Below are 14937 nucleotides of genomic sequence, written 5' to 3'. Positions count from 1 at the left end.
CAGCAAATCCTCTTCTTACATCCATAATAAGAGCACACACATGATTTATACCTTTATCTAATCAGATGAATATCACATGAATTGTGAAGAAAGCTGATTAAATTAGATGATTAAAAGATAGACAGAATTTTTTTGATAAATATTTGTTTCAGTAATTCATGAAAGAAAAAAGAAAACATACGTTCATTTTAGCTTCTCCACTAGAAATCTAGTAAGCTTAATATATTTTGGGTTTTTTACTGTTGAATAAAAAAACTTCTCAAATAATTTCTGATAGAAATATTAGGCACAGTGGGTGTGATATGGCAGAAAAAAATCTGTTGTGGAAATATACAAGTGAATTAAAATTCACAGTTGCATAGTCGGGTATTGGTGCAGCTGTCATTTTGTTTTTTAAATGGTTGAAATTAAGCTTAAATTTAAACTTAACCTTAAACTTATGCACTATTATCCCGTTTTAAGCCAATAAGAATTGGGCTCTCACTTCATACAGCCACGTACACTATGTTTTAGTCCAATCTATGGATTTATCTATTTCCCCCCAAAGAAAAGTGCTGGAGTTTGCAGCTCTAATTTAAAAATGATGTACCCAAATAAGTTGAATCAGGACAAAACAGAAATATTAAAAATAAATAAAATTCAAACCTACTATATAAACTCCCCCAAGTCAACTATTTAATAACAAGACAGAAAATGATCATCTATTTAGGTCAACAGCTATTTACTGAGTCTGCCTCAAGGTTCTTCATCATAGCTTCAAGTAAAAAATAAACTGCAGATGGGGACATTGGACTGTGCACCATCAATGGAACTATACTGTTTTGGCGCTATACTGACGGGGTGGGCTCAGGCCATAGGGAATAGCTGACATGCTTGAAATGACAACTGGTTTCATGCAGTTTAAATAGCTAAAGGCTACACTTCTAACACCATCTGAAGAGAGGAGCACAAAGTCATTGAGGGCCCGCTTGAAGCCGAGCTGGTACATCTCAAGGTTATTCCTAATAAATCATTTTCATTGTAATATGATTTGTCGTTTGATCACATCTAACGATAAAAGTGTTTCTAGTTCTGTTCTTAATGATCCTACTCACAGGTGGGATGAAAGGTCAGCTTTTTCAAGAGGTTAGCGTAGATGCTGCAATAGCATCTGTTTTATCAGAACTGGAGAGTATTTCTTATTGAAAGAAGAGCAAAGAATCACATGCCCAGTATTTCTTGAAAGTCCCTGTCCTTTCCTAAACAGTTTCTAATGATGGCTTTTCAGATAGTTCTGTGTAACAAACCATTTCAGAGCATTTCTTGTGTGATAATACAAGCACCAGTCCAGACTTTATTTCTATATCATGTACACCTCACCTATTTAAACAATCAGACAGTACCTATTGTAAACATGCTTAGTGTGAAGCTGGTGTTTGTTATATGTGTGCTGACTTGTTAAAGTTGATGAGCCAGATGGTGACTTCAGCAGGCGCCGCCTGGTCCCAGTGGATGGTGTAGCCTTTGGCCAGTGTGATCACCGGCTGGAACTGCTGGTAGTGTTTCTTCTTCCCCAGTGCGCCCTCTAGTGTCAGGGGCCTCTCAGGGTACTCATCCCTCACTATGTGCATGTTCAGGTTGGCAGGGTTACGCGTCTGGACGTAGATCTGAAGGAAAACCGATAATAGAGTTAGAAGGCTGATTCTTGTAGTGGAAGAAAGATATTGCTGACTTTACAACTGACATTATTGAGACAGTTTGGTGAAGAAAAGAAAAAAGGAACTGTAATTCATCAATCTTCTCTTCTTATGCTACTATTATGCTACATTTTAGCATTTAAGATTATCCCCTAGTTGTCTCTTTTGGGAAAAATGTTCATCTATTCAACAATTAAATACGCTCGCGTTATATACAACTTTTAAGAAAGATGGCTTTCAAGTTGTTTCAACTTTGAAAGAGATATCAGTTTCCCCCTGCTTCCAGCCTTTGTGCTAAGCTAAGCAAAACATGTCTTGTGTCGAATTGTGTACTGGACCTGTATCCATACAATTGATATAATATTCTTAAAATAAATCCCAAAACACATTCAATACACTGAATGTTAGAAAAATCACATTTGTGAAAAATATATATTAAATAAATAAGCTTCATGTTCAAGAGTTCTTCTATCGTTGTTCATTTTACTGATAACTGCCAACATCATTAATATGATTACACAAACTACAAAATGCATGATTGATTTCAACAAACAGGTATTATAAATGTATTGATGATTTTAGAGAACTTTGATTGGGATATGATAATGCATGTAATAAACCAATTGCAAATAGGGTGTAACAGGAAGTAGATTAGTGTTTGTGAAGGCTGATTTGTGAGGATGAATGTGTGAGCAAATTTGACGCCCGCTGACCCACCTGTGCATAGTGACCGCTGCAGATAGCAGCATTCCAATCAGGTACGTCAATGCAGTCGGGATGACGCAACAGCCAGTTGTCCTCTTTAACCAGGAAGGCTCCGGGATACTCGCTGACTGAGCCGTCAATATCGTGGAAGATTGTAGTCTTGTCCCCGTCCATTTGCATCTTATTAAACCAGGGACCTGGTTCCCCAAAAAACACCCGAGACGTGATCTACAGTAGAGGGATGGAGTGAAAGGCATACATTTGTAGCTGATCATAGTGGGTATTTTAAGCCCACATCACTCTCAAAACTTACAAATGTACTGTACATCATGGAGCTGGAAAGTCCTCTGAAACAACATTTAAAACTCTCTCCTCTCTCTTCTCCTTTCTCCTCTCTCTTCTTTTCTTCTCTCTTCTCTCTCCTCTCCTCTCCCCTCTTCTCTCTCCTCTTCTCTCTCCTCTCCTCTCTCTTCTCTCCCCTCTTCTCTCTCCTCTTCTCTCTCCTCTCCCCTCTTCTCTCTCCTCTTCTCTCTCCTCTTCTCTCTCCTCTTCTCTCTCCTCTCGTCTCTCTCTTCTCGTCTCTCTCCTTTCCTCTCTCCTCCGTGCACATTTAAGGAATTGGGACATCCTTCAACTTGGCGTGTTTCGATCGATTTCCGGGTCAAGTGATCAAGGACAGAGGAGAGAGGAGGGACATTGGGATCAACCCACTGTTTGCTAGCTTGCAGTCTTCTTTACTGCCTTTGTTGGCATTACATTTCTTTACACATACTGCCACCAACTGTCAATAAACATGCACATGCATGATACAAACAAAACAGGGACCCACTCTACTTTTAATAATCTAGGACTGGAGCCCAGTTGCCAAATTGAAGCTCGCTCCTCTAATGTTAGTAAGACTTTTACAATTTTTATTCAATTTTAAAGCAACATCTGTGTTCCACCAATGCCACTGGTTCAATCAGTCCAGATGTTTTATGTATTTCACACAGAAGGGGACTCACAGGTACGTTGTCAAAGATGATGTCAGTGACGTTATTGTTGGGGCAGCTCTGCCACGAGTTGTTGAGCCTGAAGCCAAAAGCACTGGTGTGCCGTCCATCCAGCGCTGTGTATTTCCGAAATGTACAATTCTGCATGTTGATGGGCCCATCGTAGATCTGCATGCCCCGGATAGGAAAATCACTGCAGGGAAACACAGATCCACACACACACACACACACACACACACACACACACACACACTCACACACACACACACACACACACACACACACACACACACACACAGGGTTTGATATTGATGTTGATACAGAAAAGTGTAAAGTAAGTGAAGGCTGACTAGAGTCTGTTGTGCTTTCATCATAATGAGGACAATGTTTGAAGGACTAAAAGTATTTTACACAGCAACACTGTTCTCTGCTCACCGTCTTTAGTCTAAACAGTACATTTTCACCCAAGCTTCAACTTGGAAAGACTTACCTCCTTTGCATATACTCAAGCTCCGATAAACCAACTGTGCAATAACAGACAGAACTAGATACAAGCTGGTGAACATATTGAGTTATTATCACTAAAGAGTCAGATATTCCTCTCAGGAGTTAGGTTGAGACCAAAACAGAGCTAAAAGGAGAGTTGGACACAAACATGTCTCCAAACACATGCTAATATTGCTCGCTGTCTGCTCCATGTGGAAATAGGCTATGGTTTGCTGACACGTCAACCATATAACATTTCTTTATATTGATTGCAAATTGCTAATTTTTTATTTGTGATTTTATATTGTTCCAAGACTAAAAAGAACCAAAATAGCAAAACATTGAGCTCAAACAGGCAAAACAGCTCCTGAGCTGCTGGCACTCATCAAATGTTCAGCACTGCACAGCGAGAGAGCACTTGTGTAATGGTGTGCCCAAGTTCAGCTAGTTGCCTCAAAGAATGTCAGGCAAATGAAAATGAAGCTTTTTCCCACACAATAAAGGAATCTCTGATAATACTGTTGAGACATTCCTTCTGTACTCTGCCAAATGGGCTGGGATAGGACTGATTTCTTGCATACCATTGCTCTCACACATACCAGTTTCTATTTAACTGGTACTCCAACTAAAATCTATCTTTGGGGTATTAAACACTTTGGCTTTAAAAGTGTCTGCCAACTGTTCTCACTGATGATGACTGATGAAAGCAACAATACAAAACATCCTTTGCATCATTATATCATTTATCATCATATTTTTGACTTATGGTTAGGTTTAAGATGCACCTGCACATATGACAAACAGTGAGCAGTAATATGGATGGTGTTTAAATGTGACAGTATGCAGGTTTCTGTTGGACTATTCCAGCTCGCATACCTATACTATCTAAGGGCCAGGGCTCTAAAACCAGGTTATGGACAAACACATTACCAGGATGCTCTGAAAACATGACCATAACCAGAGCACTAGTAAGGACATACTTCACATGCTTTTAAATTGATGGTTATATGTAACCTTAAATTATTTCACTTTAAAGCTACATTATTGAATATTTCCATATAACAAGCAATCAGACAATTTATCACGTTATGAATCTGGCTCTGGCTTTTAACCGCTGAGTTTGCTGCAAACTCAGTTGATGAGAGCAGAGGTTGTGGGCTGTATAACCAAAATAACAAGCTAAAATGAGAAACATCGTCACTCACATGCCACGTGGCAGGGTTCTGCCACTGAGGTCAGAACCCCCAGGGCCCCAGATCCTGTTGTCAGGGAGGGGCATCCCGCGATTGTCACTTTCACCCACAAACAGGGAGTTTTTCACCTGCTGACGAGAGCCGTCATCATCTGGAAACGTCCCTCCACTGTGCACACAGACGGGGAGAGTTAGAGTTTGGAAGTGCAAGCAGTATTAAGTGTAGAGATAATAACATTGGTAAAGTAGTCGCAGTACTGTAAAATAGTTTTATTGATGCACGGGTTTTATAATTCAAACATCATGATCAGGAAATTCTTTAGGGGATTAAAAACTGTGATTCTGTTTCTTTGTTGAGTAAATAAAGCTTGAACATCTGAGGCAAAGTATCACCTCATATACAAAATTCAGGTTGATCATGTCACACACAGACTATGTCATTTCTGTGCCGAATGTCATCTCTATCATTCAGTGATGTGAATAATCACAACATCAGAACAAACAGTTTCAGGTAACTAGCACATACTTAGAATAAAACACGTGTAAATGAGTTTACAGAAGCTGTATAGCCTATGTTGTCAGAGTCTATGGGGACTAAAATAATCATCATCAGCATTAAATGCTCTATTCATGTTTATTTATTTATATTGGGAGTGTGTGTGTGAGTGTAGTTTTGTGTTCTTCTTTTCTAACATAAGAGTGCAATGAATAAACAAAAGCACAAACAAATGACTGTAAAATGTCATTTTCTTTAGACGCTCTCTAGGCCTTCTACCAGCGGGTAGGAGATTCTAAGAGCATCTTCAGTAAAGATGTTTGTGGGAAAAATCTATTAAAAGGTGGATTCAGCAATTCTGGGGAAAGAGAAGTTAATATTTGAACTCAACATCCAAACCCCCTCCTGTCAGTGCTCCTTCAGAATGTTAGCGTGTCCCAAATTTACCCCCTCTCACTCCCACCATCTTTCTTTTTATACATTAATGGCCTTTCCCCTGTCCTGGCTGGAATAGGGTTATGTGGCTCAGTCTGAGCCACACAACATGATCTGAAAGTATTAAAAGTAGACTGATAACTTATCAAAAGTGCAAGTAGACTGCAAATGATAAATCACACACTGTATATTGTGGCAGTCGTATTTCTAAATTATTTCCTTAGCAGTAGTTGCTGAACTGGAAAATGAGAAACCTGAAAGCTGAAACCATTTTGAATAATGAACGTATTCAATTAAAGTGTTCTGCAGTGTTCTCTTGAATAAAGGTAGAGTAAGTCCATCTACCACCAAATTTCACTGAATCAAATTTTGCTGAAGCTAAAACTATGAATCTTCGACTATGAATTAGTTCAATAGCTTTAGCTAGATGTCATTTATACATCAGATGTTTTGAATTGCCTTTCCCTATGTACCAATGTTTATCTGTATTGTGATGAATAAATGTGCTTTTAAAAGCTTAGCTGAACTAACTTGGCCAATGCTGCATGTCCAGTATTGGCTGTATGTAAGTAGAAAACTAAATCATCTGTGTGCATGTATCCATATTTGCATCTACATTAGCACATCCTCATTATATTTAGTGTTACGTACTGTATGCACCTGTAGGCTCTCTGCAGTTGAAAACTTCTCACAAATTCCCACCTCTGTGACCATCACACCCCTAAATTACTTTTCACACTCCATCAAAGCACTCCGTTTCCCAGTGCATCCTAAACAGACTCCTTATAAGGTGTTTTCCAATTACTCAGAGAGAGAGAGAGAGAGAGAGAGAGAGAGAGAGAGAGAGAGAGAGAGAGAGAGAGGCTCCTGCATCACCAAATGCAAACAGAAGCATATTATGTCCGTCTATAGAAATATGAGCAGTGAGGGGGGGGTCGGTCTTACCTCGCCAGAGTAAGGCCAATGCCATTATCAGCAAATCTAAATAAAGAGAGAATATTATAACTACAACAGTCCGAGGTCTACACACACACACACACATACACACACACAGACACACACACACACACACACATACACACACACACACACACACACACACACACACACACACACACACACACACACTGTGCTGCCTGATATGCATAATGAGGATTTACAACATTCTGTTAAACTAATAGTTGACAAACTTTACTCACTTACATATCATTTTCAATATGACGATATCAATGAATGCATGTGGTACTCACTGGCAGTCATCCAGCCAGACATCCCCTCCTCTCAGCCAGGCTCCGTGGTCCTGGTTCTTATAGGCTATGAAATGGTGTATTAGAGCAGGGACTCTGGGTTTGAAGGGGTCAGCATCCTGGTGGGGGCCATATCTAAACAATTGAACACCACAGACATACAGAGTGGCAGAGTGTAAGTACTAACAATTATTTAATTGTATTAAAATGTATTGCAAACTAATATATGGGCTGGATAGGGCTGTAACTAATTACAAATACTCTTAATACAGTAACATGTTTATGCTTTTTAAGCAATAAATACTATTGCTATTAAATAGCTACTGAATAAATGCTGGACATAAATATATATCATAAAAGGGATTTGATATGATGGAATGCTTAAACATTATAACTTTGATTGATTTTCCATTAAGTATTGTGTTCATATACTCTTCAATTAACTATAATGTAGTTTCAGATTATGGAAATATTTTCTATATGCATGCAGCCCAATCCACACTGAAATCAATACGTTTTAATACTGGGGACAGTTTTAGAATTTACCGCTGTGACGAAAGGATGTGGTTTCCTCTCAGTGATAGAAGGGGAAGACACTGCCTTCTCTATGTTTATAAGGCATTGCTAAGCAAATTACTCTTGTAGTAATAGTAGCAGCCATGATTAGAGCTTGTCGAATTCTCTAAATCAGGGGTGCCGAAAAGGAAGGTAGTGCGGGTAGATCGCGCACAGTTAAAAAAAATTATATATATATATATATATATATTCCCCCAACGGAACCCTGCGCCCCGTGAAATTCAAGTTTTGTTTTTTTTTGCTCTCACACATATGCATATGCACATACATGTTTATGTGTCAACTACAGTGGGCCACAGAGAATGTATTCATCCTAGTATGTACACACACACACACACATACACACACACACACACACCACACACACACACACACACACACACACACACACACACACACACACACACACACACACACACCTGCAGTCAGAGACAGAGCGGAGGAAAGGAGAGGAGAGAACTACGCACTACCCTGCCCCCCGGTCGCAGCATTTTTTAATACAGGTAGATCACTAGGACCTGGTCATTTTAAAAGTAGCTCACAAGCCAAAAAAGTGTGGCCACTCCTGCTCTAAATGCTATGAAAGGTGCTTTAATATTTCCTTTCTTATCTTTAGCATAGGGTACACTGGACCACCCTTTACCAAAATGAAAGGAGACAATGCCGTCGCAACATTAAAAGTGACACACCATTCGGCCGTCAATAACATCTGCCGTCACTGTGTAACTGTACACTATGTATACATTGAAAACATCCTTCTTAGGAGGTGTGATTATGTTTTGCACAGGAATCCTCACTTGAATTGTACAGCACTGTGTCACTGTACTTAAAGTTGCTCTCAAAATCTAAAAGGAAACGTACGTGCAGTGGGATTTTATTAACCCCGCGGTTGTCTTTTCCTAAGTCCTTATGAATCCTCCTTCACATCTTTCCTTTACCTCATGACGTTTACCATCAAGGTCAATAAAAAGTGATGAGGAAGAGACACAGGACTATTCGACCATGGTGTTTGTTTGTTATGGGTTGAGGAGTCTGACCTGGCTCCAATCAGAGACAGGAAGGGTCTCTTGTCCTTGTCGTTTGCCTGGGTGGTCTTTACTCCATTATCAAGGATCATTCCAGCCTGGAACAGAAAGAAGATAAACCACGTGGTCAGCCATCCATGCTGGAAACATCCAATGTAACTTCCTTCAAAGAACCAAAGCTAACAAAGAAGCTATCCCTAGCTGTTTCAGAGGTTTTAAAGCGCAAAACGGTAACTGACAAAAAATACAAATAGTGTTAATGATAAAAACCATCCTAAGCCAGTTTGCTGCTTCAAAACAAAGGCAAGCCTTGTGCTGCTGCTTTGAACGCCCAACCTGCAGCCCTGACACAACCTCTTCTCTCACCAATATCCTGGGGTGGCAGCCTGACATGAGTTATGCTCCCATTAGGATGATCCAAATTAAAAGTGAAGAAGAGAAGGAAAGAGTGAGATGGTAAGGAAAATAACTCACTGTTGGGCGCAGAGAAAGGAAGGTGATAACAATAACACTTCCTCTCCACGAGCGCCTCATAAATCTCTGCTCGAGCAGAGCTGTGCTGCGCTTGATGCTGCAGGCGCCTCAATCTCTGTCCTGTCCTCCATCTCATCCCTCTCCTTTGGCTCACTTTTTTCTGTTTCTGTTGTCTGCCCTCAATTTAGCTATTCTTGCTATTCACCTATTGCTTGTCCTCTTTCTGTTACTTGGCAGGTCACATTCAATTAATATTATCTCCCCTTTGCTCTTATTATGTTGTGTTTTTAATATTAAAATTGAATGCTGATAAAGTAAATATTTCTTTAGCACCGGTCTGTCCTCACACTCACCCTGTAGTTGGAATGGGCTCTGTTGTTGGTGAATAGGCCCATAGGTGTGTGTTCAGTGTGTCCAGGGGAGTACAGCCCCTCTGATGGGCCTGTGGGCACATGGTGGAAGATGAACCAGAAACCTGTTTCCTGAGGGATAACACACAAACGTATACATATGAAAAGAGGCTGTCAAGACTTTGTTTTGATGTGGTTTTAACTATAAATGTTGAACAACAAAGAACCTGTGAAAAAGTGTAGTTTCATGTTGAGATATTTTTGTTCATACATAAGCTTGCCAACACTCACTCACACACACACACACACACACACATAACTACAGCCTCGGCTTTGCCACTCTGCATGTCCGTGTGTCTGTTTTTGTGTTGTTCTTTGTAGGTATGCAAATGAGATAAGTTATTACATTGGCGAGAATAAATGAGAATCCTTTCCAGCCGACCTATCCTTGTAAAATCCCAGAAGTATGATCATAATTGGCAGTGCCTGTGTCTGTTGTCTGCTTGATTCTGAAGTTAATAGGAGTACACAGCCATTAATCTGACCCGGCAACACAGTAATGAGACAGACGTCTAACTGGAAAAAGATGGGGGGACGGGGCAGGAGGGGAGAGAGAGGTGGATGAAGGAAGATAAGACGGAGTGAGAAACTCACCTCTGAGCCTGCAGCAGCACAGTTGATGAGGTTGTTATTGGGGTTGGCGATCCAGAAAGTTGAAGTTGCGCTATATAGATGAAAAGTTTTGGAAAGAAGAAAAGAAAAGAGTTTGGTTATTGGATTTCCCGCAAATAGTTTGAACCAGCAATGTAATAGTAAATACAAGTAGGGTTCCTGTTTCATTTGATTGTTTTTCCTATTAACTCCTACTTTATTTTATAAAACCAAGATATTTATATGCCATATTGATGTCACTTGACATACAGACTCCGGTTTATTGCCAGGTAGGTTTTTACAGACAAGGAATTTGCTTTTGTGTACTGGAGCAGACCATGAACATAGTATGGGAATAGTTGTAGATCAAAATCTAAAAGGAAAAGTAAATTAAATTAAAATGTTTCAAGATGTTATTTATTTGCCAACACACACACACAATTTTTTTGTGTCAAGTTAACTATAAATGTACCCAATCTCAGGTACATAAAATAAAAAATCAAGACTTTATTGCACAACATAATTGAACTACTCATATGTTTGTTTTTATAGCTTGTGATTGGTCAAAAGGACATAAATAATTGATTCATCAAGTTCATTAACTTTTAAGAGTGTCCATAAATAACACAGTGGTTCCTTGATATTAAGTCTTTTCATAAATATGTTAAAGAAATATACAAAAGTAACAAATGTGTGCATTTGCATGTGACTGATAAGACCTCAGAGGACAAGACTCCAAAACATTTCATGTCACATCTCTGGTTAAAATATCCACGGAAGCGTTTAAGAAACTGAATGTATTTAATGTCTGTCCTTGAGCCACCAGTGTGTGTTTGTTGTGTTTCTTTTGTACCTAAATCTTAAATACTTTGTTTCCAGTGCAGCATAAGATTATTTAGTTAAATTGTTTTTAAGTTGTATTGCTGAATTTTTTTTTGTGATTTATAAGCATATTGAAAACACATTTGTAGTTCCTTTATGATCGATGCGGTTTGTGGATGTCCTATATCATAACTGTACTACATTATGCCCTATTATCTTTACTATGTATCCGTATAACCTGTTACCTCTGTACATTTCAAATAGGAAGATGAAGATATATACAATAAACATAAGAAAACAGATAAAAAAGTATCAAACAGATGTGATGCTTTCAGCTCAATGGAGGCAGGAGGGCTTATTTCAATGAATAAACTTTCTGATAGAAAACATGTTAAAAAAACATTTTACTAATCCAACCTTCAGTGTGGAATAAATATTATTTAATACATCATTTACTTATTGTTGTGGTGTGGACTTCACCATCCACTTAAGTTAGAACAATTTAAAAAAAGATATATAAAGGAATAAAGTTATATTTATGATTATTGTTCTCGGTGTGGATGGCCCTCAAAGTCCTGCTAGCAACATCAAGAGGCTGCAATGTCCATTAGCCAAAAAGCTCTACTGCTTAAATGAGCCATATTACTCACAACAACATTTACATTAATTCAATGATGTTTTAAAAGTCATTCGATCCCATCTTTTTCGTGGTCTGGTAAATTATACGTACATGTGGATATTTTGCCACTAGACTATTCTGTTTTACCAAACAAAAGTCAACATTTTAAGCCCTATCCATGGATATATCCTGTGTAATTGTTCTGAGATGAGCTGCTTGTATAGACCAAAGAAATTACAACACTACAGATACACATGTATTCAATCTTCAATATTTTTTTTCTTCAGAATTGTCAATCATGGGTGGTGATGGCCTAGTGGTCTAGTGGTACACCTTCCAAACAAAGCACTGGATGGTTGTGAGTTACCAGGGCTGCCACCATTGTGCCCCTGAGCAAGGTACTTAACCCTGAGTTGCTCCAGGGAGACTGTCCCTGTAGTTAGTTCACTGCTCTGGATAAGAGTGTCTGCTAAATTACATGTAATCAGTGTTAATTATTTATTTTGTATTTATCCATTCTGGACTGTGAATGTCACTCAATGCTATCTAAGAGGGAACTTGTGTCATTATGTACAAGCCCAAAGTGGACTCCTGTCATTCCATACAATGCAAGTGTGGATGTTTTGTCTGTTGTGCAAATCAAATAAATAAAATGCTTGCCTATAAATGTTGAAGGAGTACAGAAGTACATGGTAAAATTGATTGAAATCCTGTGCTTGTAAAAATTGGTAATTAATAAATGTGCTTATTAATCCCTTGCCTTCTGGGTTGCCCTTTATTTTAATAGTGTCAATCTTGAAAAAGATTAAGCCATACACAAAAGTTGACATAATAATAATAATTATGTCCCAAGTGGGTCACCACAATATCATGTTTGAAGAATAATTATTGAATGATTCAGTTGAGACTATCATTTTTCTATTATTCATTTAGCTTATTTCTTCTTTTCATACATGTGGGAGTGTGATGTCACGTAATGCTATGCAGCAACAGTGGACTCCATGTCCATGTCATTCCATACAATACAAGTTGGACATTTGTTTTATAATGTGCATAATCAAACTAATTATGTTCCTAGTGTAGACTGAGCATACAAACATAATGGAAAAATTGACATCCAGTGCTTGTAAATAAAGTTGAACAATTTTAAAAGTCTGATGTCAAATCAGTGTTTAGCGATTAATAAAAAATAAGAAGTTAGGATTTTACAATTTTATTTTATGCTGGTTGTTTTTCTATTTTTCTTCCTTTTTCTAGATTCTTAAATACATTTTATTCTCCTGCCTTCTGGGTCTCCCTCTATTTCATTACAGTGTCGAGCTTAAAACATCCACTAAAGATGAGCCTTTATATTTTGCTACAAAAACATAAAAACAAATAATGTTTCAATAGACTGGTATATTCACTAAGTAGGTTGTTTAATAGCCCCTCTACAGTATGAAAGACTGCCTGGGGCTGCAAGACATTCACACAATGGAGGAGTGTTAAAAGCGACGTATGTGAATGGGTCCAGAGCCAGCAGGAGCAGTGCTGAGCATGCTCACACACCTGCAAATCCCCTCTTGGATACAATTACAAAAAGAAGCATGATATAAAGCATGTTTATTAGGGGACCGCAAAAATGTTTGTGACTGTGTAACGAAGCCGAAGTCCACTGTTATAGGTTCGCAAGTGCACACACACACACACACACACACACGCACACGCACACGCACACGCACACGCGCACACGCACACGCTGTCAGTAGAGGAAGTCTGTTTCCCCCACTATACAGGGGGAGCATAAAGATGCAGCTCAGAATATAAAGCAGTTTAATCCAGGTCACATGACTTTCCTTTCATTTTCTCCTTTCCTCTGTCCTCCTAAATCATGCAATTATAACAGCCTGTTAAAACACAATGCACTATAGCTTACTCCTCATGAGGCTTTTTGTCCGATTTGTTTTGATCATTATTTCCTTTAATGATTTCCAAATCCTAGTGTATTTATTGCTTGGGTTTAACAATTCCAATTTAATAAAACATGATTGCACTAACAACGATTCATTTAGATTCATTTTTTTAATCTTATACGGTAAGAGTTATGGTGATTAATTTCCAGTCAGCTTTTTTCACTCCCTCGTGGCTCCCTGTGTCTCTTCCCCCATCATTGTTGAGTTGTGTATGTGTTGAATTTAAACAGCAATACATTTTGGTCAGATTTGCCAGGAACAGGAGACATGTGGGCTGCTTGATGAGGATCAGAGTAAGATGAATGTGCTGGGCCTCACTTCCAATGGAAGTAATGGGGGACTAAATCTGAAGTTAATGGTTTGGCAATCAAGTGGTTTTGTTCCAAAGGTACAGTCTTTTCTTAGTACAGAATTCCCTCTTTGGGACATTTTTGCGCAGTGTGGTATGCGCTATGAATTGGGCACTAAAATACCACACTGCGCTTTTCACGTGTTGCTGCACTTGCCTTTTGTAATACTATCCCTCCGCTGCAGTTCAACAAGGAAACACTGTCCTAATACACCTGTGCAACACAAGTCCAGAGTTGTTCTACACAGCACAACTCAGCTAAAAGATCACTTCCTGTTTGCTCTGTAACCATTTATGTACAGATGGAATCCTAGGGATTTCCATGACTTTACTTTACTAACTATAGCTCAATACTATATACACTGGTTTAGTTTAGATGTGTCCTAAGTAGTTTTCCAGAGCAACTAGATATTTACATCCATATTATCATCTTTGTTTACAATAAACAGATTACGTTTTTTTATTTCATTGATATGTGTGATCATGAGTTGTATAACAGATAATTGTGTGTGTGTGTGTGTTGTGTTCACCCTTTCACAATATGAAAATGTTTTTTATACAAGACAATTCTGGCACCGCTAATTATTAGTTTTTTCTATCTTGAAGAAATAAGTGGAAAAGTCACTTATTTATTTGTTCTTACTGTCTGTCTCTCAGGTCAAAACAGAACTGTTACCTTAAAGAGCTTCTCTGCTTTCATAAAGAGCTTTCAGTGTATTGTCTTGACTGGAATCTTTGTTAATTTCATAACTTTAGATGTAAGAAATACACAGATGTGCTGCATTTTACATAAATATTCTAACTTTTAAAATGAGCAAAAACTGCTGAAACAATACTAATAAATATTAAGATGTGTAGAGTGATAAGGACAGAGGGAGTCTTATGCTGTA

The 14937-nt window shown here is 38.5% G+C and overlaps 1 protein-coding gene across 4 annotated transcripts in view; it reads right to left on the bottom strand.

Moving 5' to 3' along the window:
• cemip (cell migration inducing hyaluronidase 1) overlaps window positions 1-14937 on the bottom strand; it is a 177176-nt gene that overhangs the window by 16204 nt on the left and 146035 nt on the right. For all 4 annotated transcript variants that reach the window (XM_029457806.1, XM_029457817.1, XM_029457798.1 and 1 more), the window contains exons 15-23: window positions 10309-10378; window positions 9658-9786; window positions 8843-8928; window positions 7233-7364; window positions 6928-6963; window positions 5065-5220; window positions 3386-3566; window positions 2394-2609; window positions 1435-1646 (exon numbers count right to left, since the gene is read on the bottom strand). In XM_029457806.1, coding sequence (XP_029313666.1) covers window positions 1435-1646; window positions 2394-2609; window positions 3386-3566; window positions 5065-5220; window positions 6928-6963; window positions 7233-7364; window positions 8843-8928; window positions 9658-9786; window positions 10309-10378 — 1218 coding nt within the window. The remainder of the gene's footprint in view (window positions 1-1434; window positions 1647-2393; window positions 2610-3385; window positions 3567-5064; window positions 5221-6927; window positions 6964-7232; window positions 7365-8842; window positions 8929-9657; window positions 9787-10308; window positions 10379-14937) is intronic.

This window comes from Cottoperca gobio, chromosome 3, assembly GCF_900634415.1.
Source record: "Cottoperca gobio chromosome 3, fCotGob3.1, whole genome shotgun sequence".
Taxonomy (NCBI): domain Eukaryota; kingdom Metazoa; phylum Chordata; class Actinopteri; order Perciformes; family Bovichtidae; genus Cottoperca; species Cottoperca gobio.
This window is presented reverse-complemented; position numbering and strand designations above follow the sequence as displayed.